Here is a 22685-nt window from a genome sequence, read left to right as displayed (position 1 = left end):
TACCTGCTGAATCAAATCCTTAGTGCTACTATAACAACTATAGCTCAGCTATGGAAACAAGAACAGACCCCATCCCTACAGATGGTAATAAATAAAATAAAGTTTAATTTCAAGATGGAAACACTGAACAGTTCAGGAAATTCCAAGATACGCAAACTATGGAGAGAGTGGGAGAATTTCCAGGCAATAGCATAATTATTGTGGAAGAACATAGATAGATATTAAGAGAAACCTTGAGAGGAGCCCAGATATACTTGCCTTACCCTCCCCTTTTTCCTTGCCTCTTTCCCCCCGTTGTATTATTGACCGAAGATGGTATTAACCCAGTAAATTTGACTGTCGAGAACTGTAAGTTTTTTGATATGTATGTATGTAAGTTCTGTATGGTCTAAAAATTTCAACAGGCGAATGTGTAACCCTATTGTCTGTACTGATGTTTTCTAAAAAAAATTGAAATAAATTACATTAAAAAAAAAAATAAAAAAAAAATTGGGCTGCCCCACCCTATGGAATGCCCTTCCACACACAATAAGATGCTCTACTAGCCTCCAAACTTTCAAATGTTCCCTGAAAACTCACCTCTTCAGGCAAGCCTATCATATTTAAGTTCTAAACGCATAACCCTCTGAGGCACTTATGTATTATATAGCTTCCCTTCTGGACTTGTAACTTGGTGGGACTGCTATGGTATTACTGGTGCCTGTCCTTGTGTTTCCCTCCTATTTCCCTATAGATTGTAAGCTTGCAGCAGGGCCCTCTAACCTCCAAGTCTGTCTGTCGTTACCCAGTTTGTTTTATCACGGTCTACTATTGTAGAGCGCAACGGAATCTGCTGTGCTATATAAGAAACTGTTAATAAAATATTTTTCCATAATATACAACTTCACCTACTGTATGTAACCTAATAAATTACAACATTAAATATCTGGAAGAAAATTCTAATGTGATACAATACAGTAGGATTTACAGAATAGATCTATTTGACTTTTTCACTTCAGAAGCCGCAAGTCCTGCATACAAGATTCCAGTGCCAATTCTTAAATAATTTTAGACCCAATATTTATACTTACAGTAGTTTAAGTTGCTTTAGAACATGTTTAATAAAATGCATATTTTATTCCTTGATGCAGCTTCTGTAATGTAGAAAAACAGAACGTGATTTTTTTTTTGTCATTTTATTTTGTGGTTGATCCCAGTAAACAAACTTGAAACAATATAGTTTCAACAACAATACTAATATAGACCCTGCTTAATAAATGCATTTTTGGTTGTTATTAAAAAATAAAAGCTCCATGTACTACTGTAATAAAATACTTTATATTTTAATATGAAAAAACCCCCTTGTAATATACATTTGTGCACAAATTGCTTTTCATTTTAGACTGACAATATGTTTAAAAATATGTGAAAATCTCGAAGCACAAGCATTAAAATAAGCCAAAATTGTATCATCTACATTTTAATAAGTTAAAAAACAAGATTATATAAACCATGAGCTCTGAAAATGTTAAAAAGTTAATATATCTGAGCATATGTAACAGTTTACTTGTATATAAAAAAAATATATTTAATACAAAAAGAACACTGGATGCACAGACAGACATATTTGGTAGTCATTTGGTTGTATATGGTAATTTTGCTTACATTTTGTCATGTTAAGCTTTGATTGCTTAATCCAGAACACATCCCCCCCCCCCCCCCCCAAATAAATATATAGGACTTTCCCTGTACACAGACCATGGCAACAGATAAATAGATGAAAATGAGTTGAACACCTAAAACTAATCGATATCATGAATTACTAATAGTGCCATTTGGAGGCACAGTTACGTTGGTTTAAAAAGGCATCTGTAGCCAATTCACAGTAGAGGCAGCAATGAGATCACAAGAAAAAGCCTATCACATTCATAGGAACCAGTGACATCACTAAGGCAGGTGGTGCTTCTAACCTCTTTCATATTGAAGGATGCATATTGAGGTTTAGGCTACAAAAAAATGGCCACTTCCATATGGTAACTTTGAATGTTGGCAAAACCAAAAATACAAGTTATACTATAAAGCTAGTAAAAGCTTTCACAATATATGTAAAAAAGTTTCAGAAGTGTCACAGAACAGAAGATGAGAGGGATTGAGCCTTAAACATAGATGGCAATTTCAAAACCTCTCTCAATGGCTGATAACGGAATAGCCAGCATAGCAAACCTAAATTACAAGGAGAGCTATTTTAAGTTCTGTACACACGGGGCGATTCATCTAAGTGATTTTGACATTGTCAAAATCGCTTAGAATGTGTGACTGAATTACCCCAGGTGTACACAAAGGGCAATAGCGATGCGCGGCAGGCTTATCTCATGCAGCGACTGACTAAGCAAAATCGCTTAGTCAAAATGTCCCAGCTGCAGCCCGTGTGTACACCCCTTTAGTATAGAAACTTGAACAATTATTTATTGTACGGTTTCAGAATTGTTCTGTATAAGTCAACTAGTATTTTACTATGGATTTAACTGTAAAAGAGTGAGCCTAGCAATAAGAAAACACAACTGCAAATAATCAGAATGTAAAAGACATACAAATGAGCGAATGACAAGATTACTGTAATCCAGTTATGTAACAGTTTTTAGTGGGTGTTAAAAACCTACAGAACTCAGTCGCTGGACTAAATCTCCCAGAATCCCTTGCGAACATTGAATTCTGGGAGGTCTTAGTAACTGTGCTGGCAGATTCATGCACGTTTTATAGGTTTTGTACAAAAAAAATTTTTAAGTGCGTCTCCTTAAAAAGAACATTAACAGAAAATGGCAATGGGTGAACACAGGCATAAAATATACACAGTTATGATAAACAGGTGCATCTCACTGGGTTTTATACATTTTCTATACAGAAGCAAATTTTAATTGCACAGATTACATGCCTTCCTTCAGCAAGTTAAAATTATTTTGCTGCGGTCAAAAAAAGCAATATTTTTTTTCAACTAATGTACATTAAAAACAGTTTGATCCATATATGAATACTGTTTCTTGGTATAAATAAGCATTTTACTTTTTAGAATATCATATTTCACTAAGTGCACCTTTATAAACTGCTCATATTTGAGCAATGCAAACAAATATCATTTTGTATAGAAAAGCACAACCAAACATTAAATTATACATTTTTCCAGTTAAAAAGTCTTTATAAAAATAATTCAGAAAAATGGCACATTGGGGTCCTCCGCAAGCGAGAGTACAATGCAGTTCTTGTGTTACACAAAGTGTGCCTCTCTGTGTTCCAGTTCCTGCATGCGCTTTGGTCGAAGGCGTGGAAATGTTGGCTTTACGTCTGTTGTCGGGAGTTCCTCTGGTTTGGGTCTTTGTGTATTTTTATCTTGTCCTTGAACCTCAGATACCAGATCTGAGTCGACAACTAAATTCACATTGTTGTTGTTGACCTGACATTGTATTTTGCCAGTACTTGCAGATGTACTGTCATTTTGTGAAGTCTCTTCACTTGGCTTCATTTTGTAGGAAGGTGGTTTGTAAAAAGTTCCTGGTGGGGGTTGCAAAGTTCTCGGTGCCCGGTAAGATGCAAGTATATTCGATTCTAAAGAGCTTCCATCTGTGGCAATGGCAGCTTGCTTGAGTTGAGTTACGGATGACAATTTTGGCAGCGTTGCAGTCACACACGTGGGGTTAGAGGGCAAGTTGGTAGGTCCACCATCAAGTGCTCTTATCTCCTGCGGTACATTAGTCATAATCATTGCAGTCCTTGGCGTAATATCATATTGTTTGTACTGCTTATCCCAAGTTTTACGATTACTCTGGGGCTCATAACATGAAAGTCTGTGGCTAGAGCTGCTAGTAGGAAAAGGTTTGGTCTCCGAGATCTCTTCGATAATAGGACTCTTGCCAAGTTTGTCAGAACCGGTGACGCCCACATTCCTGGAATTCCTCTCGTTCAGCACAGAAGGAGGAAGAAGTCGATCCACAGGTAAACTTACAGGGCGAACCACTGGCTTGGTCCGAGGAGCCCTCAGTTGAACTTTGGTTATTTGTCTATAAGATTTCACAGGCACAGTGATGTTTGTCTTTGAAAGTTCTTCTACACTGTTCCTTCCCTGGGCAACATCACCATCTGAAATGGTATCCATTGAGCAATCTAGATGAAAGAAGAGAACATTTTGAATGAATAGTCTTCTAAACCAATGTCATTTCTAAACATACACCAAAAACTATTAAAAAGGGCCTAGTGTAAATCAATTTTATTTTGAAACCATTTTACACAATAAATTTTAAAACCTATGGACTACTGCAAGAATATGTGGTTTCGGAGGTAAAATAATATAAGTTTTTGCATGAATTTACAGGAATCACAATGGCCGACAGTGCATGCTATAGATGCATCCTCCACAGCTAGCTAGGCTGTTTAATGTGACTGAAGTAACAATGAGGGAGGACAAATCTGTATATTAATTTTGTCCAACATCTGCAGAAACAAGCTGAACTGTGGCCAGTAAGGGAGATGTCTAGGTGAGGGGCATTCACCCATAATCGGTGTAGATAAGCAAGAACCCTTGAAATGAACTGTAGTTGCCAACATGTGCAGATTACATAGACAGTCAAGGTGGTTGCCAATCCACATAACCTGCATAAAAAATAGATGTCCAGAAAGCTCAAGAAAAAAGTAGAACCTACACCTGGTACACATTAGAAAAATGGGTACTTATATGTTAGTTGGGTGCCCACTTTAGTACGCTCATACCCCCACTATCCATGTCGGCATGGAGTTGATGTTCTATAGTGTGGCGAGTACAGCGAGCCACCGAGCCCAAATCGTGGCGAGCCCTGCAAGAAGACGTGTAAAACTAAGCCAATAGCTTAGGGGCGCCCAACTAACATATAAGTAACGAAAAATGTATGAAGAAAGGTGAAACTGATCGCTCCTTCCTTTAATAACATAGAAATAGGACACAAGCATTATCACCCTGTGGGCCAAGCTGCTAGCGATTATAGGCACAAACACTGAGCGATGTACCCGATATGGCGATCAATTTAATCCAAAAACACAAACTGGGCTAATAGCGCTCCTGTGTGTACCCGGCATGTGTATTTTAGTAGATTTTTAGCGTGATGGTCTGCATTATGGAACACATTGGAAAGTCCAAAGTATTTAAGATAAAAAAAGAAATCATACACTGCAGTGTCTGCAAAGGAAAGACAGGAGTATAAAAAAGGTTTATCCTGATGGGTAGAGCACCAGTCATTCACATAATTATGCACTTCATCTGCAGAGTAACAGAGTGCTCAGCAGATGGGTAATGCTGAGTAACATGCATCAAATCTATACTTCTAATCTATATATCTATACTAGGCCCATTCTCATGGATGCAACGTTCAGGGAGGGTGCATAGACCACTGTGGGCTATGCAGAGTTTGATTTAAAGATAAATATATCCAGATGTGTATTTGTCACCTACTATGCACTACAAGCAAATACAAAATAGGCTGTTTGTACAATTCTGCATACAAACTAATAAATGCATCTCTTTCCATGCATGTAGCTTAGGAAAAACACATGACAGATTCACGCCCAGCACGGCTTCAGGCCTATTGTATGCAAATAACTTTCATACACTACAAACCTACACATTCCGGATACATGCACTATATATTAAAATTGGTATACAGGTTAATGAATTTTACAAAAAGTAGATTTGTAGATTTGTTCACATTTACTCATCGTTCCCAAGAAAAACGGTATGCTGCCCCAAGTAAATATTTGTGTTTCCTAAACAGGAAGAATATATTGTGGCTTTTTGCACAGGCCTAAAACCTTAATTACATTCTTACATAAATGAGACGTAAAATGCATACATTACCATAGACAGTCCACTTTTAGGAAATAAAGGATTAAGAGAGATAGTAGTTATTTATGTAGAAGGTTTTATTACTTTTGGGAAGTGTGAAAATGGTTGACGTTAGATACTACTGGGTCTGATCGTAACTGCTTCCACTTAATGTATCAACTTCCTAAAACATCCAATCCCTATATATTATATAATCCAACTTTACTTTTCCTAAAAATGTGCACTGTTGTCTCTTGAAGACATTGCAAGACTTAAAGGGGGATTCCATTGATTATAACCACCCAACCTCGTGCGACAGGAGATTTTAGGCATTTCGTGGTTTGTGTGAACATTTTAAAATAGACAGGCATTCGGTGTAAGGAAAATTGATTTGCATCCTATATGTGGCCTCGCTTGGTGTGACCCTCTCTTTTATGTACATTACCACTATAACTTGGTGAAGGTTATTTGTGTGTCACAACAGCTGAATACCACAGGTGGCGCCACAAGGAAGTTTACATCTTATTTTCTAAGTGGGACTGGTTTGCGCAGCTCACGCCGGGGTGAAATGTACTAAGCCTTGAAAAGTGATAAAGTGGAAAGTGATAAAGTGGAAAGTGATAAAGTGGAAAGTGATAAAGTGGAAAGTGATAAAGTGGAAAGTGATAAAGTGGAAAGTGATAAAGTGGAAAGTGATAAAGTGGAAAGTGATAAACTATCAGTCAATCAGGCCCTAACTTCCATTTTACAGGCTCGGTTCGAAAAAATTAGGAGCTGATTGGTTGGTCATTTATCACTCTCCATTTTAATCACTTTTCAAAACTTAGTACATATAGCCCATAAAGAGGATGTATAGAGGCAGACTATCCTTGGGGGACAACTACCGTTAGGGAATTGAGGGAGCCATGAGAGGAGTTAAAGAAGGAGCGATCAGAGAAGTAGGATGACTGTCAGAAGAGGGCAGTATCACGCAGACCAAACACAGAGAAGTAGGATGACTGTCAGAAGAGGGCAGTATCACGCAGACCAAACACAGAAGAGGGTGGTCCACAGAGTCAAAAACAGCAGAGAGATCACGGAGAATATGCAGAAAGCAGCGGCTATTAGATTTGGCAGCAAGGAGGTCACTTCTGACTTTCAGTTGAGTGGCACTGGCGCATGCAGGGGGGGGGGGGAGGTGCTGAGTACCTAGAAACCACCCTCAGGGAGTCTAAGGGCCCTAGGCTGAAAGCTGAGGGTCCCCTCTTTCCATGGGTACAAGAATTTTAAAAATCGGCCATTGGGAACCGGAGATATCTGACTTCAAATCAGTGGTCCCCATCCAAGCCTGTTAATTGCTCTTCCCAGTCAGATATTTCAGGTTCTGTCTGACAGTTTTTTCGAGGGTGTATTCCAAAATCTGGGACTCTCCAACTTTGATGAACACTAGTAGCTTGTCTCTACTGTTCCCAGAACCAGAGAGATCAGCCTTCCAGCAGCTGGTTACTCCAGCTCCACACACCTGGTATGTAGTTTTATATACTCGTTGGCAGATTGCTCTGCCTCCTGAACTCTTATCCCCTAGTCCCCAATACCATTTGGTAGGTGGGATTCTCTAGTTTTTAATTCCATTAAAATCTAAGAAATCTATTTCCGGGAACTGGAGATATCTGCAGACAAGCAAGCTGTCCTCTCACCAGAAAATTCTCTACCACCCTGGAAGTTATGTACCAGGGCCCCTTCATTCAGCCCAATGCCCCCTTCTCCCACCATCTGTGCAGTAAAGGGGTAATTAGTGGAAATTACTGATCCAGGCCCTACATGCTGAGCGGTTGATATAATACCCCCTACCACCCACGGGACATCAAAGCTTCCCCCTCCCCTACAGGATCGGTAGGGGCCCCAATACATTGCTATGCCCAGAGGTCTACACTGCTGTTGACGCCCCTGTATGTATTGTGTGTATATGTATTGTAGGTAGATAGGTATGTATGTATGTATGTATGTATGTATGTATGTATGTATGTATATATATATATATATATATATATATATATATATACACACACACAAACATATATATATTTATATATACACACGCACGCGCATATATATACACATACATACATACATACATACATATATATATATACACACACACACACACACACACACACACACACACATATATATATACATACACACACACACACACACACACACACACACACACACACACACACACACACACACACACACACACAGAGTACCACAACACTCACCATCCCTGCAAATGGGGTGCAAGCATGGGGTGGGGTGAAGTGGCCTGTGACCACATGCTGTAATAAATACAAATACAGGGACTCAACACTCTCCATAATGAACTAACTCACCTTAGTATACAATTAATCAAATAAATAATGGGGTTTTAGTTCATGAATTGATCAATGCATTTAAGCTTGCAGCCCATCGCCAAGGGACCCCATTTCACTGCAAGTCCTACACTAACAATGGTCTCTCAAGAGCCTGCCAACTGCTGACACATCATAGCTAAAGTGGACATGTGTTTTTTCCTGTTAGGGGTCCTGAAGACTTAGGGGGAAATTTACTAAGATGAGAGTTCTATTTCACATGGGATTTTCCAATGGCAAAGTAGAGCGGATTATGTGCACTTATGATTCTGGGGTAGACGTATGAAGCAGTGATAAGGGAGGAGAAGTGATAAAGTGCCTGTTACATTATCACCGGCCAATCAGCTCCTGACTGTTAAGAGACAGGCTGGGTTTAAAAAGGGACATTCAGGAGCTGATTGGTCGGTGATAAAGTACCGGGCACTTTATCACTTCTCCTAACTTATCACGGCTTCATACATCTACCCCACTGTGAAGAGACCTGAAAAACATGAACTATTTGGGGTCCTGGGGACAAAGTTTGAGAACCTGTGCTGAAAATAATTTGTGGTTATTCTATGGCTGGGGTAGCCAACCCTAGTCCTCGAGAGCTACCAACAGTGCATGTATTGCAGGTCTCCTCACAGAATCACAAGGGAGCTAATTAACTCCATCTGTGTATATTTTAAAATGTGTCAGTGATTAATGAGTGCAGCTGTGCAGAAGCTAGGTTGTCTGTAAAATGTGAACTGTTGGTAGCTCTCGTAGGCTAGGGTTGGCTACCACTGTTCTATGGGTTTCTCCCATGCAAAGCAAAATGCAATCTATAAACATTAATCCCAAATGCCAAAAGTGCAAAGTCCCAATTTGTGCTTACTGTAATCAGTTATTTTATTAACCTGGCATGTCCCAAATTAAAGGTATGCTTGTTTAGCAGTATAACAAGTGGGGGTGGGCATCCTGCGCTTACTTTCCAAACCAGGAAGTTCACATACACAGTGGTTTAGTAAATGAAAAATGAATATTTATTTAAGCCGATAGCATAAACTTGTTGTACATTAAAATTATGTAACAATTATAGAATATGGTAATTATAAAATAACTACTGAGCATAGAAAAGACTTCTAAAAAAAAAAAATGAAAAAATTTCTTAAAAATAGTTAAAGAATATATACATCTAATACCGGCGGCGATGGAGAGATATCCACAATCATCAACTAGTTTCGCCCAAAGGCTTTCTCAGGATGGTCTGTGTGGTAATGACCCTGCTGGCTGGGGTAGAAGTATGCTCTTTCATTCTCCATGTAAGTGCGTTCTTAACCAATTAAGAGGGAACGAAAGCGCATACCACACACACCATCCTGAGAAAGCCTGCAAGACACCCCTGCACCTTGGATAATAGGTACCTCTCCTGTTTACCCACTTGACTTTTAAATAAAAATTCATACCCAGCAAATTGCTGCATCAAACACCGTACCAGTACTGGACTCATATTTATGTTTTGTCTTGTGACCCCCAGTCCCACTGTGTTTGTATATCGGTATTAGGTGTATATATTCTTTAACTAGTTTTTACATTTTTTTGAGAAATCTTTTCTATGCTCAGTAGTTACTTTATAATTACTATATTCTATCATTTTTACATAATTTTAATGTACAACAATTTTATGCCATCAGCTTAAATATTAATTTTTCATTTACTAAACCACTGTGTATGTAAACTTCCTGGTTTGGAAAGTAAGCGCAGGGTGCCCACCCCCACTTGTTCTACTTTACACAGCTCGGGGACTTAGTCTACCCATGCCCCCAGCTGCTACCACCAACAACTGGTCTGTGGCAGGTTTCTCACCGCCCACTCTAAATCCATTGTTTAGCAGTATGTCACTTGATGCTTTAAATCTACGTGGGGGAATTCAGGTTATTTCCAACATCCACCGCTACGTCGCAATATGGTAGTTAAGCCAAGGAGCTCATTCACCTATCACTTACAGTATGGTCACATCACTTACACTGTGAAAAGAGATCTCTCTTCAGATATTAACTAGACCTGAAAACGGTTTCGCTTACATAAACATTGCAAAGCCTATTTATTTAGTTGTTTGTGTACCAGTATCTAAGCAAGGACACAATTTGTGTGAACCTTATACCAGGTAAACATTAACAAGTGTTTAAAAGGAACAATGGTGCACGTGATACAGTACTGTCATTGAGTTTCTAAATTACGCAATTAAAATCTTCTTATAGAAAACTTCCTGTATTTTCTACCTGGGGGTGTAGAGGCTCTAAGTGAGCAAGAGTCCACTATTTCCCTATAAACCACATGTACGCCTGGGTTTTAATGAGGTATCCACAACAAAGAGTTTAATGTGCACAAAATAACACTGCTTTCCTACCTTGTGGCAGCTGTATCGTGTTTGTTTATACAGATAATATACCCTCAGATGTATTTCAGATATTTGTTATTGGCTAAAGCGGAGTATACACTTGTGCGACTTCTTTCCTAGGAGTAGTTACACGCAATCCCCTTCCCTGAGCCGTCCGGCAGGATCGCCTGCAATCCAAGCCAAGTCTGCCCACCCAAGAGATTACTTCTGCAGTTGGTCGGACTTCCAAGGCCCCCATCCACTAGTGCAATATGGCCACTTTTTATGTAGAGTCTGGCACACTGCTGCGACAGATCACATGAAAAGTGACACTTCGCATGTCATTTTCATGCGATTACGATTTGAGGCGCATTCCCGTGTCTCGCATCGCAGTGACAAATCCTATGAGTCTCCATGAATAATTGTCATTGCCCGTAGCCCTGACTAGGACCACATACGATACATTGTATGCAGAAGGACTACATACAATGTATCATATGCGATCCTGCCATCCCGGCAGCTGCCGGGTGAGTTGGCGGAACAACCTGCTGTCAATCACATGAGATTTGGATGCTTTTCATGCTTTAGATAGCAGCAAACACATGAAAAGAGCCAAAATGGCATGTGAATTGCCCTAGTGTAGGATGTTTGTCTGATATACTGCTGTCATCATGAAGGTGACATTTTGCACATCCCCTGGCTTTTAATCTAGGAGCAGAGTTGTGGTATCTTGTGGTCCTGTTTATGTGACCCACTGTCATGGGAAAACGAGCTTCCTACCAGGACAACAATATAGAACTGATTATATGAAAACATGACTTAAGTCACAGAAGTAAAACAAACATATATAATAAAAGTGCAGAACAATGAGAAGAAAATGAGCATGGAATAGTAAGAGCAGCCCTTTCACTACCAATGGCTCATGTCAAATCAATAGTAACCAGGCTCTCTGGCTCGCTTCGGGAAAGGTGCCCGGCTGCTCTTGGTACACATTACTATTTGTAATCGTAATCCACATGGATGGCAAATCAAGAAAAATGTGTGGAAAACCCCCCAAATTGTAAGCTAACCATGGTCAGGTTGACCTTTTTAACCTGTCGACTTTAAATCACTGGCCTCCTATCTGCTGAACTTTTTACCCTGTTGACCAACTGTCTATCTAGACACGGTCTATGCAACCCATGGGCGAGAACTGCTCACCTTGTTCTTCTGACTCGTGCAATGTGAACACGGGACTGACAGCATCAGAGGAGGAGGAGTCTCTCCGTAACTCTGCATCATGATCACTGGAATTGTTCTCTGTAAGGTACAAGTTACAGATAGCGCACCATTAAGAAGAGACAAGAACACATCATGAGATACATGCCAAAGACATTATGATTGTACTGGTTTATAATTGACAGTGACACATTATCTTCATAGTGAATACAGTGCTTTACAAGAATGTAGCGTTACGGTACTTCTAGCTGCATAGTGAATACTTACCAATCTCCTCCACTATGTCCATGCTCTGGCTTCGGCTTTCCCTCCCATCCACACCTTTAAAAATGAATGTTTCATCCAGGGAGCCTCCACGTTTGGATACCACGATGCTCTATGGAATCCAAGCAATGAATATTGCATAAGCTTCATTTGGTTAGACATAGGATTAAGGGAAATAAATACACGGAAGAGAGTCTTACCTCATTTCCACCTGGCAGTGATTGCGATTTCCTTATGTGCTGGGGCTCTCTATCCTCTGCTAGATTCATCTTATCAGATTGGTTGTCTGCTACCGGGTTAAACATCTCCCGGGAGACATCAAATATCTTGTCATAGTAGGATATGAGGAGCTCCACCATACGGGCCTGATATGGATAGTCCACGAGAGAGGAGAGCGATATAGTGGCATCAGTCTGACGTGGCCTAATAAGGGTGGGCCCAAATATTATTCCGAGGTTGCTAGCAGTCATTTTATTTTCTTCCACTTCCTCTGTGACCCTGAATGGAAGCAAAAGATTTGTCAGCATTTTCAGTTGAGATCATACAACAATGAATTGAAACTAAATTCTAAATGAAATTGATGGAAAAGCATGTTTAAAATATTGAGAATGCTTTTAAATGAACGTCATATATCCTTTGTGCCTCCCCCCAAAATAAATCCGCACATAACAAATTGTCAAGTTTACTAATTCAAAGACACGTGGTACGTTACTAAAGAATGAGGCATGTACAGTGTACCACTTTTAATATAGGCAAGATATATAGTCTAGCACTTACATAGTTCTAAAATCCCTTAGAGATTATGGTAAGATTATGACTCTGAGAAACGACTCAATGTCAGGGTGTGTGGGAACGAACTGAACAAACTTTATTACTATCCCAAACCGGCACAACGCCAGCAGCTAAAAAGTGAATATCTCTAGAGCGCTCTTGCAGCTGAAATCATATCTGTGCACTGGGAACAGAAAATATTTTTCTTGAGTGTCTCTTCTTACAACGGATCTCTGTCAGCATGGACAGTGCATGAACAGCTGAAACAGAATTTCTCAATACACATTAAAGATTGATTAAAATGCATATAAACACAGGAAAGGGCTGGTAATTTTTGATCCTGAGGTAAACACAAGCAGTAAGTCTAGGCCAGTGGTAGCCAACCCTAGCCCTCGAGAGCTACCAATTGTTCACATTTTCCAGACAACCTAGCTGCTGCACAGCTGCACTCATTAATCACTGACACATTTTAAAAGATACACAGATGGAGCTAATTAGCTCACTTGTGATTCTGTAAGGGGACCTGCAAAACATGCACTGTTGGTAGCTCTCGAGGACTAGGGTTGGCTACCCCAGGTCTAGGCTCATCTATCAGAGCACCAATATAGAAAAATGGATGTGCCAAGGAAATTATAAGAAAATCCAACACCTACGAGATCAATCCGACTAGGACTCCAGGCAGAGCAGAATGTCAAACTCCCAGCAAGACAGGGCAGACTATCTTTACTTACACATATCTCTGCATATGCATACTTGGTGTGAAAGATCCCTCCAAAATCAGTTGGACCTCTGCACACAAACAATTCTGCACAGTTGGAATTTCCGCCTACATTCCTTCAGAAGACTTTGCTTATGTGCAAGAAACCCATACATGCACACAACATGCCTTCAGAACACTAAAAGTGCGTACACACTGTGAGATATGCACTAAACTTCTATTCAATTGTGCTTATAGAAGCAAAATTGAATAGAAATCAAATCTGAATCTAATGCACATCAAATGCTTTTAGCAGCATTCGATCCCAATGTGTGCTCCCGTGTAGTGTGAATCCAGGAGTCCTCAAACTATTTTGCTCTGGGACCCCACCAGACAATAAAAATAATTACAGGACCCCAGCAAGTTACTACAGAAGGCCATCACATCACATGTGTAGTCAGCAGACAGTACTTGCATGGCAGCATTGTGGAGGCACAGCATGATGGGAGGAGTCTGAAAAATCGGTTGCATTGTCTGTTATTTTAGACTCCTTGAAACACTTACTGATATTAGAAAAGTCATCAGCCTGATGGTCAAAAACATGGAATCGCTACCCCATGCTGAGAAGGTCAGGACCCACAGTTTGATAATCGCTGATATAGTCCAAATCGAATGCATTTTGCATACCGTTTGATCTGATCCCAATTTGATCTCAATCGAATTGGGATTGAAGTGCAAGCAAAAATCGCACCATGTGTACCCACTAATAGCCTGCATGTGAACAGTCTAGATGCGGGGTGACTGAGGTCCATATAAAACTCAGAATCCCCTATAGTTGCTCGTAGAGGCATACAGTATGACCACATCAGATGATCACATTCTGGTGCGCTCATGTAAGGAAGCCAATCCTGCTACATTTTGACAATCCTGGGATTTGGGATGGAAAAAAAAAATCTCAATCCCAGGAATGAGCTGATGTAAAGGAAATTTTATTTAATTTGCTCAAACCCAATCAAATAATATAAATATCAATCATCCCCTTCAGCCAGCCCAACACTAATATTTCCTGGCTCACCCTCCTCCTGTCCAGGGTCCACTACAAAAGAACATCCACAGGCGCACGCACGCACGCACGCACACACACACACACACACACACACACACACGACAGCCTCACTACACACACACACACACACACACACACACACACAGGACAGCTTCACTTCTGGTAGCAAGCCAAGTGGGACAGTGGCAGCTTGGCTTGCCTTTGCCAGAGATGCAGAGTGTGGAGCAAGCAGGGCCAGGCAGGCATGGTCTCACTGACAGGCCGCAGCTGGAGCAGTACCATTGCACTTCCATCCAGACTCACTCCGGACACCAAGTCCACAGCAGTGATGAGCCTCCTTTAGCCCCTATCTGGTCACATTCACGATCACCAGTCCACCATGCCAGCCACTGGGCAGTTTTCCTCCGCTGCTTAAGTGGACCGGCAGATCTGAAAGGGCTGGCAGGCATGGGGCTGCACAGTGTGACCACTCTGTAGTCACGTCATGCGTAGTCAGGGCCTGTGTACCCGAATCCCACAAAACCAGAATTGGAGGCTTCAATCCAGGGATTTAAATTGAATCATTTATTGGGCCTACACCTGTGATCCTGCTAATCCCAGTTTGCCACCCTACGCTCGAAACTCCACCGAGAGCATTATGGTTAATTTGAGATGATGCAGATTGGTAAGGTAATTTTAAATGTATAATGCTAGTATATAGAGTTACATTACCTGTGAAGATGTCCCACTAAGAACTGTAACGTGTTGTAGTTAGGCAGTGGCAGTTGTTTCAGCAAGTCTCTTATTTTAATAATAACCCTGTTCAGTTCCACACCAGATGGCTGTCTTGTTAATGGGGGGCTGCTTGCTTTAAAGTCTGTTTCATCACTGACACGCTGACTTTCTTTGGCTAATCCGATCAATTCGTTGTAAAGGCGAAACAAAACCAAAGGTTCTGGAAGCTGAAGAGAAACAGGATGGAAAATGTTTACAGATTCAGATCCCAATAAGTAGGACAAACTGATTCAATTAAAGATTTGCTGCTTTATTGGAATTTTTACCATTTACTAGTGGTCAGTTTTTTGTAAATATTAAATACAGAAAAGCACTAATGGGGCCTACACACTGGGAGATTTCAGGGCTACTTCTAAGCAATTTCACTAGATCGCTTAGAAAATCCCTCTGTGTGTAGGGGCCTTAGTTATGCGCGACCCCGCGGTCGATATCCCACACCGATTAATATCCAGCATGCTGGATAAATCTACTTAATCGTCGGCCAGGGCCACTTTTCACACTGGAGAACACTGGCCCTGACAGATTGCTCAGCACACAGCGCTGCGTGAGGAGCAATCTTGCTGAACGTTCTGCTCTAGCATCTCTCAAAACGGTAAGCAAATCTCCCCATGTATAGGCTCCTTAAGATGCTGCATTCAGCATTAAACCTTGAAGTACAAATCGCCTTTTTGGCTGGTTTTATTGAGCTTCACATCACTTACATAAATGACAGTGTTATATCTAAAATCTTCTAAGCTATTCTACAAGGAGGTAAACACTAAACACTACAAGCACAGCAATCTCTATAAAAACACAGGACCAGGTTATGTGTGTATCTCTCTACTTTATCTAGTCCCCAGAGAAAGGAATACTACACATCACCATCGCAGTTTTTCAGCCTATTCACCCTGCTATAATCCCGCAGTAAACTGGAACTACCTGCCGGAGGTACAGCTTGAGAACATTGCTGATGTCGTGTGCGTACAGGTCTGACAGTTCCACCAATTCTTTTCCATTTTCAAACGCTTGGCACAGTTTCTCCACTCTAGACTTTGCTCCGTTTACCCGATAGATGCCCTGAAGAAAACAACAAGGTTATTCCTGGACTAGGCGTCATCCATATATACTAGCTGTGTGCACCGGGTTCACATGCTGCTCTTATTTGTACCCTTTGCCAGTTATTAATGGACTGGCATATCAGAATTTGTTTCCCTTCACTCTGTCCCTGTCTGGGAGACCAGGCAGGGTCATGGTATAAGAGATAGACTATGTCTAGGCCGACACCTGAAAATGGTCAACATACCATAGGTCAACATTGACAGGTCGACACAATCTTAAGGTTTTTTATGTCTATGTCGACATGGACAATGTGAACGTGTACCGCATTGCCTCGGTACATGCTGCGTTCGCCATGCTTCTGGCACAGTTACTTACTATTATATTCTCACTCTATGCCCACTGGGATAGTAAAGTATGAATCAAGACGGTCTGCACAAAATAAAAAGTGAAAAACTCCTGTGGACTTTGCGAGTTCACATTACACATATACACTACTAGCATGAAACAAACTATTACCTACAATCGCCATTTGATTCAAATTTCTGAAGCTGCAGCATGAAGTAGAAGTCTTATTGACAAATCGTACTGCCACAGTGCTACAACCTCATGATTAAGAGAACAACCTTATGCTGGGTACACACTGGGCAATATAGCAACCATTCCATTTGATAGTCCAAAAAACCATGGGTGGGCCAATGGGCGAGTACGAACGATATATCAGTGAACAACATCGTTCACAGACATAGCATGTCGGTCCTGCAGCAAAGCTGATGGCCGATGCAGCCAACTGTGTGTACTTGCTGTGGAAGCCCATGTCACCGGTGGATTACAGGGGCCAATATATGGAGTGGCCATTCAGTAAGTGCTTACACTTACCATAAATCATCCTTTTACTAAGAGATACCTCCTTATCTGTGGTGCTAATCTGACCCGCTTACAGAAATAACCGAGCCCTGGGATGTTCAGGGGGAGAGTTCCTCTTTTCCGATTTCCTTTCTTCATCTATTTCCTTTCCTTTTTCCAATATTCCCCAATCTTTCTCCTTTATAATCCTTTCATTTTGTGCGCTTTTCTTTCAAGTTGCCTAGCCTTAAGTTCTTTGCTTATCTACATAGTTTTTGAATTATTACTTCTGTTCTATTTTTGAAAATTCTGATTTATATCTAGAGCAGCCGCATATTATACGTCAATATTCAAATTTGTGATCTAGATTTACCTACTCTGTAGTACTCATATCTGTTGGTATCACAAGTATTCTACAACATTTGTATTTGAAAACTTACAACAAAAATCTATTGTGCAAAAAAAAAAAAAAAACCCTTAAAAAAACTGGAGATTTCTTACCAAATCTCACACTGAGTCTCTCATCCCATTCCATTTCCCCCATAAACTTTAGGACACTCCTGTTAGTACCTACCCATTACATTTATAAAACACAATTGTTATGCATTCATGTTTATTACTTATTTTAGTTTTTATTTTCAAATATATTGGAGGTTAGCTCCCCACCCCAGAGTCCACATCAAACGTCTTAGGTCTATTAATCAGTAAACATTCTTGTAATTTGTCTAATGTCCTTGCCACCACACAGAAAGATAAGCCAAAAAATAAACCATAGGTATTTTCTAATTAAGCAGGTTTTAAAATTGTGCTTTTGTACAAAACAAAAAAAACCTTCACTGCTGGAATTGTAAAAATGCGACCACACACCTGAAAACTAAGAATGAGAACAAAAGGACTAAACTTCCAGGGAAAAAGTTCTAAGCGGGCTACCTGCAGAACTGCCAACCTCAGTACTCAGGCAGATTATACAACCTATTGTGGCTGTTCTACTAATGTCTGTTGTGCCAATTATTTTGATACTGTATCAGCCAGTACCATTTAATTATTTATTTCGACTTCATTGAATGAATAAAAAAACAACAACAACACAACACACCCTGTTAAAATGTGTATATTTGAGTCCAGAAAGTACTTTGCGCAGCAATCAGTCCTCGTCCCTGTGTATGCATTTGGACTCATCCACATGACATCATTTGATCAGAGAACATTCCACAGCAAAATACGAAAGAATGTAAAGTAATGTCACATGAGTGAAAGTGTCAGGCTTTATTCAGTTTTATTATTATTCCCGACGGAAGTAGAACTCTGATGCTAGATTGCACAGGAATGGCCCTCTGGCCCTTAATGGCCTCCTTCACGGACTGCGGGCAGTACCAATACTACAAATGTGCTTGTGCATGTAAATATAAGTACATATACTGTACACATGACTACATCATGCCGGCGGTCGGAATCCCGGCGGTTGAAATACTGATGCCGGAATCACAACCGCCGCAATGCCTTTGCGGGCCTGGTGCCTCGCCCATAGAGTGACAAAGTGCCAGCACTGCGGCGGTCGGGATTCCGGTGTCGGTATTTTGACTGCATCCCCATACAGGTACTCACACCATTTGCGCTTCAGGTGAGCATTAGAGCACCCAAACACATTTCCCACAGTATAGAGTCCTGTGTGGTCAGGGAGGTGCGTCTAGGGAATCAGCTCAAATGGTTGAATGAGAGGATCTGACCCTTATTTGGCAGGGGTCATCCATGCGATCACTGCCACGTGACTGACGGAAGAGTGAATTCAGAGTGCGGAACGCTGAAGCAAGGAAAGCTCACAGTGATCACACCTACTTACAATAAGTTGTGCTTGGAAGCACTAATGGCTGTAATGCATACTGTAATGAAAGGGTTAACTTCTTCCTAACAGAGGAGACCGCACTTGTTCTACCAGTGGTTCAATTTGTGGACCCCCACTCTGAATATGATGACTTTATAGAACTCACCCAACTCTCTGAATAGAATTACTGTCAGCAGAACAGCAAAGCGTGCACTATCCAGGTAGAATGTAGGACACAATGTTATAGAACTCACCCACCTCTCTGAATAGAATAACTACACATAGAACAGCAAAGCGTGCACTAACCGGGAATAATGTAACACAGTGTGATAGAACTCACCCACCTCTCTGAATAGAATTACTGTCAGCAGAACAGCAAAGCATGCTACATCTGTGTATAACGTAGGACACTCACCTTTATGGAGAGCGCTCTATTCTCTATCTCAGAGGTGCACTTCCTGATAATGAAAGGAATGCCATCGGGGGTGTTCTTAGCAGTCTGAGTAAAATCCACTCCAAAGAGATGAAGTCTTCCATGAAGCTTTTTGTGTCCACACTGAATGGCCAATGTTTCCAGGCACTTCTTGTGGCAAGCAAGAGAACACTGCAATAAAGGAAGGGCACTAAATGGTCTGTTGTCCCTTTATGCTATGTCTAATAACAACAATTGTGCAATCATTGACTTAAAAGCTGCATGGGTGGGACGGGAAGTGCAATAAAGCCATACAAAGCATGCACTAGAGAATCAGCGTCCCATATCTGTGTGTTCTCTGTCTGGTGCCAAGGACTGAGTCACTGGCCTGCCTTACCTCCTCGCACTCGGCCCCGTGAAACACCACCAAGCTGTCACACTCTCGGCACTTAGAGGGGGCTCTTAATTTCCGCAGCTTGTGCGTCTGAGCAGCCTTGGACATGATGGTATTCCGAAAAGGTCCAGGTGAATTGGCAATCTCAGAAGCAAGGTCACTTAAACCTACAAAAAAAAAACAAAAAAACAACATGACTGACAAAAACTTTCACCAGCTGGAGCAATATCAGGAGCACTACAAAAACATACCCGTGCTGATTCACTGGTGGGCGCAGAAATGCCCGCAGCTGCGTCTGTATTGGCAATTGCATAAAGTCTCAGGCTGCCAATAAAGTCCTTCCCTTGTGTTCATCTGTGTAAGGTCTGAGACCCCCACCTACAGCATCCATACACGCAGGAATACAGAATGGTGTATCCTTAGACTCCACCAATGGTTGCCATCAGCCTTACGGCAGGGACATTTTCTTTGTATGTATGTAAACTACTATGTGAACAGTCAACTGCCAATGTGTGCAACCACTTTCACCCAACGCCTGTGACACTCCCATAACAAGGACCATCTCAGTGCGTTTGCTATGACACTCTCCTGTCACCATCCAGGAATGCCTGCTACAATTACAATACACTTACCGACACATACTCTGGTATTTGGAACTGCGACTCTGCATGCCCACAAGCGGCAGTAGCAAAAAAATAGCTCTAGTATGTTTAACACGGGTAGTGCCTACACCAATGATTCAAGCCTACTATATACTATGTATAGTTGGGAAAAGTTTTGTGAAATGCAAATACAGATGTAGCTATGCTTGTTGTTGGCATGATGCATATACATGGAGCTATGCATTATAACATACTGCACCAAGATGCAAAGTCGCACCTGGCATCATCCACATACTTTAATGGTGTGTGTGTGTGCCTATGCATGTGTCTCAGTCTCTGGCACACTCACAGCACCAACTATGCATAAGGTGGAGTGTGGAAGCATCTATAAATAGCAAAAAAATTAGTTCCTATAGTTAGATCATAGCACCCACTTAGATTGTAGCCATCATTTCTAAAATGCAATAGACAAACAGACAAATTCTGATTGGCTGCTAAGAGCAGCACCACCAATTTCATATTTAGAAGCTATAATAATCTGAAATATGAAAGACACAATTACCATTGTCTGAAGGGGAAGGAGGCTCCCTCTCGTCTAAATCATCAGCCGATGACATGGTGCCTGTGGATGGAGTCCTTGGAAGGCGTCTTTTAAAGTCCCCTGTAACACAAATGACAATTCTAAGTATCTACAGTTGTTGTTTTTTTCTTCATTCAACAGATAACTTCTATAGGCAATAATAAAATGTACCTGGACTAGCTGATGGAGAATCCATGGAGCGCGACTCGCTGCTGCCCCCTGCACTCTCAGAATCGCTGCACATGCCACTACTCTGGTTGCCCACTGACCACGACCTAAATGGTGGACCTCTTACTGCTTTAAAAAAGATGAAGCCGGCAGAATGGTCAGACACTGGGTGTGACAAAAAAAAAAAAAAAAAAACATTCTTCAGCACTAAATGATAGGACATACCCTGTAGATCAGTGCTGCTGCTAGACCTCTTTTGCATATTCTTATGGGAGCGGCTATGGACAGGACTGCCAAGGTCTTCAGGAGACTGAGTGGGGTACTCAGCTGAGCCTTGAGACAAGTTTCCATGTGAAGCATGTGCACTGTTCTCTTCTCCCTTTGACAAGAGTGGCCTTAAAAACAACAAGAAACCCAAAACATTTAATGTCATTGACAGAGACTCCATAAACAGGAAATAGTGACATCAGGCATGTATTGAAAACATTTTTAACCTATCCAATAAACTTATATTTAGTACCTTTGCTTTTGATCTTGGTGTTTTTATTTCCCAGGCTTTCTTTAAATATTTTGATATATGGCTTTGTTGTGCTGTGTAATAAATGTGAAGTCCCCATCCCTCTACATCTCCCCTACTTTTGGTATGAATCTCTAGAAAGGACTTCCTGTTTAACTCTGGTTGTCAACATTTGTGATTACTCGATGTTGGATATTTTTTAAGCCATCCCTTTTTAGGGATGTCTGATCATTTATCCTGATTTGTATTGTACATCTGCCAGTCAGAGTTGCCATCTATATATCTATCCATAGGATGAGACTCTAAGAAATGTAAATGTACAGCAAATGGTTTTCCCAAGTGCACATATAGTTTAGTCCAACTGGTGATTATTTGGTTCGAAAAGTATTCCTACGTCAATAGGGGAACCAATATTGATCAACATGGTCAAATGGTCAACACAGCATATGATCAGCATAAATTTGTCAAACTTTACCATTCTCGTGGACCACAATGTGGAATGGTAGCGTAGAGAGCCATGTGAGGGGACATGATACCCTAAATGGGGGTCCATGTGCAAGATAGAACTGGAAACCCCAAAAAAACTAACAAAAACCCACGCAGGTTATTCATATCAAGTGTCAACCATTTCCATGTCAACCTTTTCCTTGTGTTGACCTTGGACATATCAACCTAAGACACTGTTGACCCAATGAACTAAACCCGTAAATAGCTTCAATCTTGAAATTTAATAAAGTTTTGTGTCAGAACGTCCTGTATAAAGACAATTTACAATTTGTCAACTTCAGGGTAATGTTCTAGAATTATCCCAGGCATCGGCCTGCCCGTGTACCCATGGAAACGCCCAGCGTTTCCATGGGGATGCCCATAAAATGCTGGGCATTCCACACCGCCTCTGCCCCTCCCTGTCCGCTGCGAACAGCCCGGCGTGTGTGTAGCTCACCGTGTCCGTTCGCTGTCTGGGTTT

At 41.0% G+C, this 22685-nt stretch overlaps 1 protein-coding gene across 3 annotated transcripts in view; it reads right to left on the bottom strand.

Moving 5' to 3' along the window:
- Positions 1–3013: 3013 nt before the first annotated feature.
- ARHGAP29 (Rho GTPase activating protein 29) overlaps positions 3014–22685 on the bottom strand; it is a 113806-nt gene continuing 94134 nt past the window's right edge. For 2 of the 3 annotated variants that reach the window (XM_083157068.1, XM_083157070.1), the window contains 11 exons: positions 21427–21596; positions 21205–21330; positions 21016–21114; positions 19855–20018; positions 19461–19649; positions 16261–16398; positions 15280–15509; positions 12235–12532; positions 12038–12146; positions 11753–11851; positions 3014–4134 (listed from right to left, as the gene is read on the bottom strand). In XM_083157068.1, coding sequence (XP_083013194.1) covers positions 3242–4134; positions 11753–11851; positions 12038–12146; positions 12235–12532; positions 15280–15509; positions 16261–16398; positions 19461–19649; positions 19855–20018; positions 21016–21114; positions 21205–21330; positions 21427–21596 — 2515 coding nt within the window. In that variant the 3' untranslated portion in view covers positions 3014–3241. The remainder of the gene's footprint in view (positions 4135–11752; positions 11852–12037; positions 12147–12234; positions 12533–15279; positions 15510–16260; positions 16399–19460; positions 19650–19854; positions 20019–21015; positions 21115–21204; positions 21331–21426; positions 21597–22685) is intronic. The other variant, XM_083157069.1, reaches the window with a different exon arrangement.

This window comes from Crinia signifera, chromosome 8, assembly GCF_055691185.1.
Source record: "Crinia signifera chromosome 8, ASM5569118v1, whole genome shotgun sequence".
NCBI lineage: Eukaryota > Metazoa > Chordata > Amphibia > Anura > Myobatrachidae > Crinia > Crinia signifera.
Note: the sequence above shows the minus strand (reverse complement) of the source record. Positions and strands in the feature narration are given on the sequence as shown.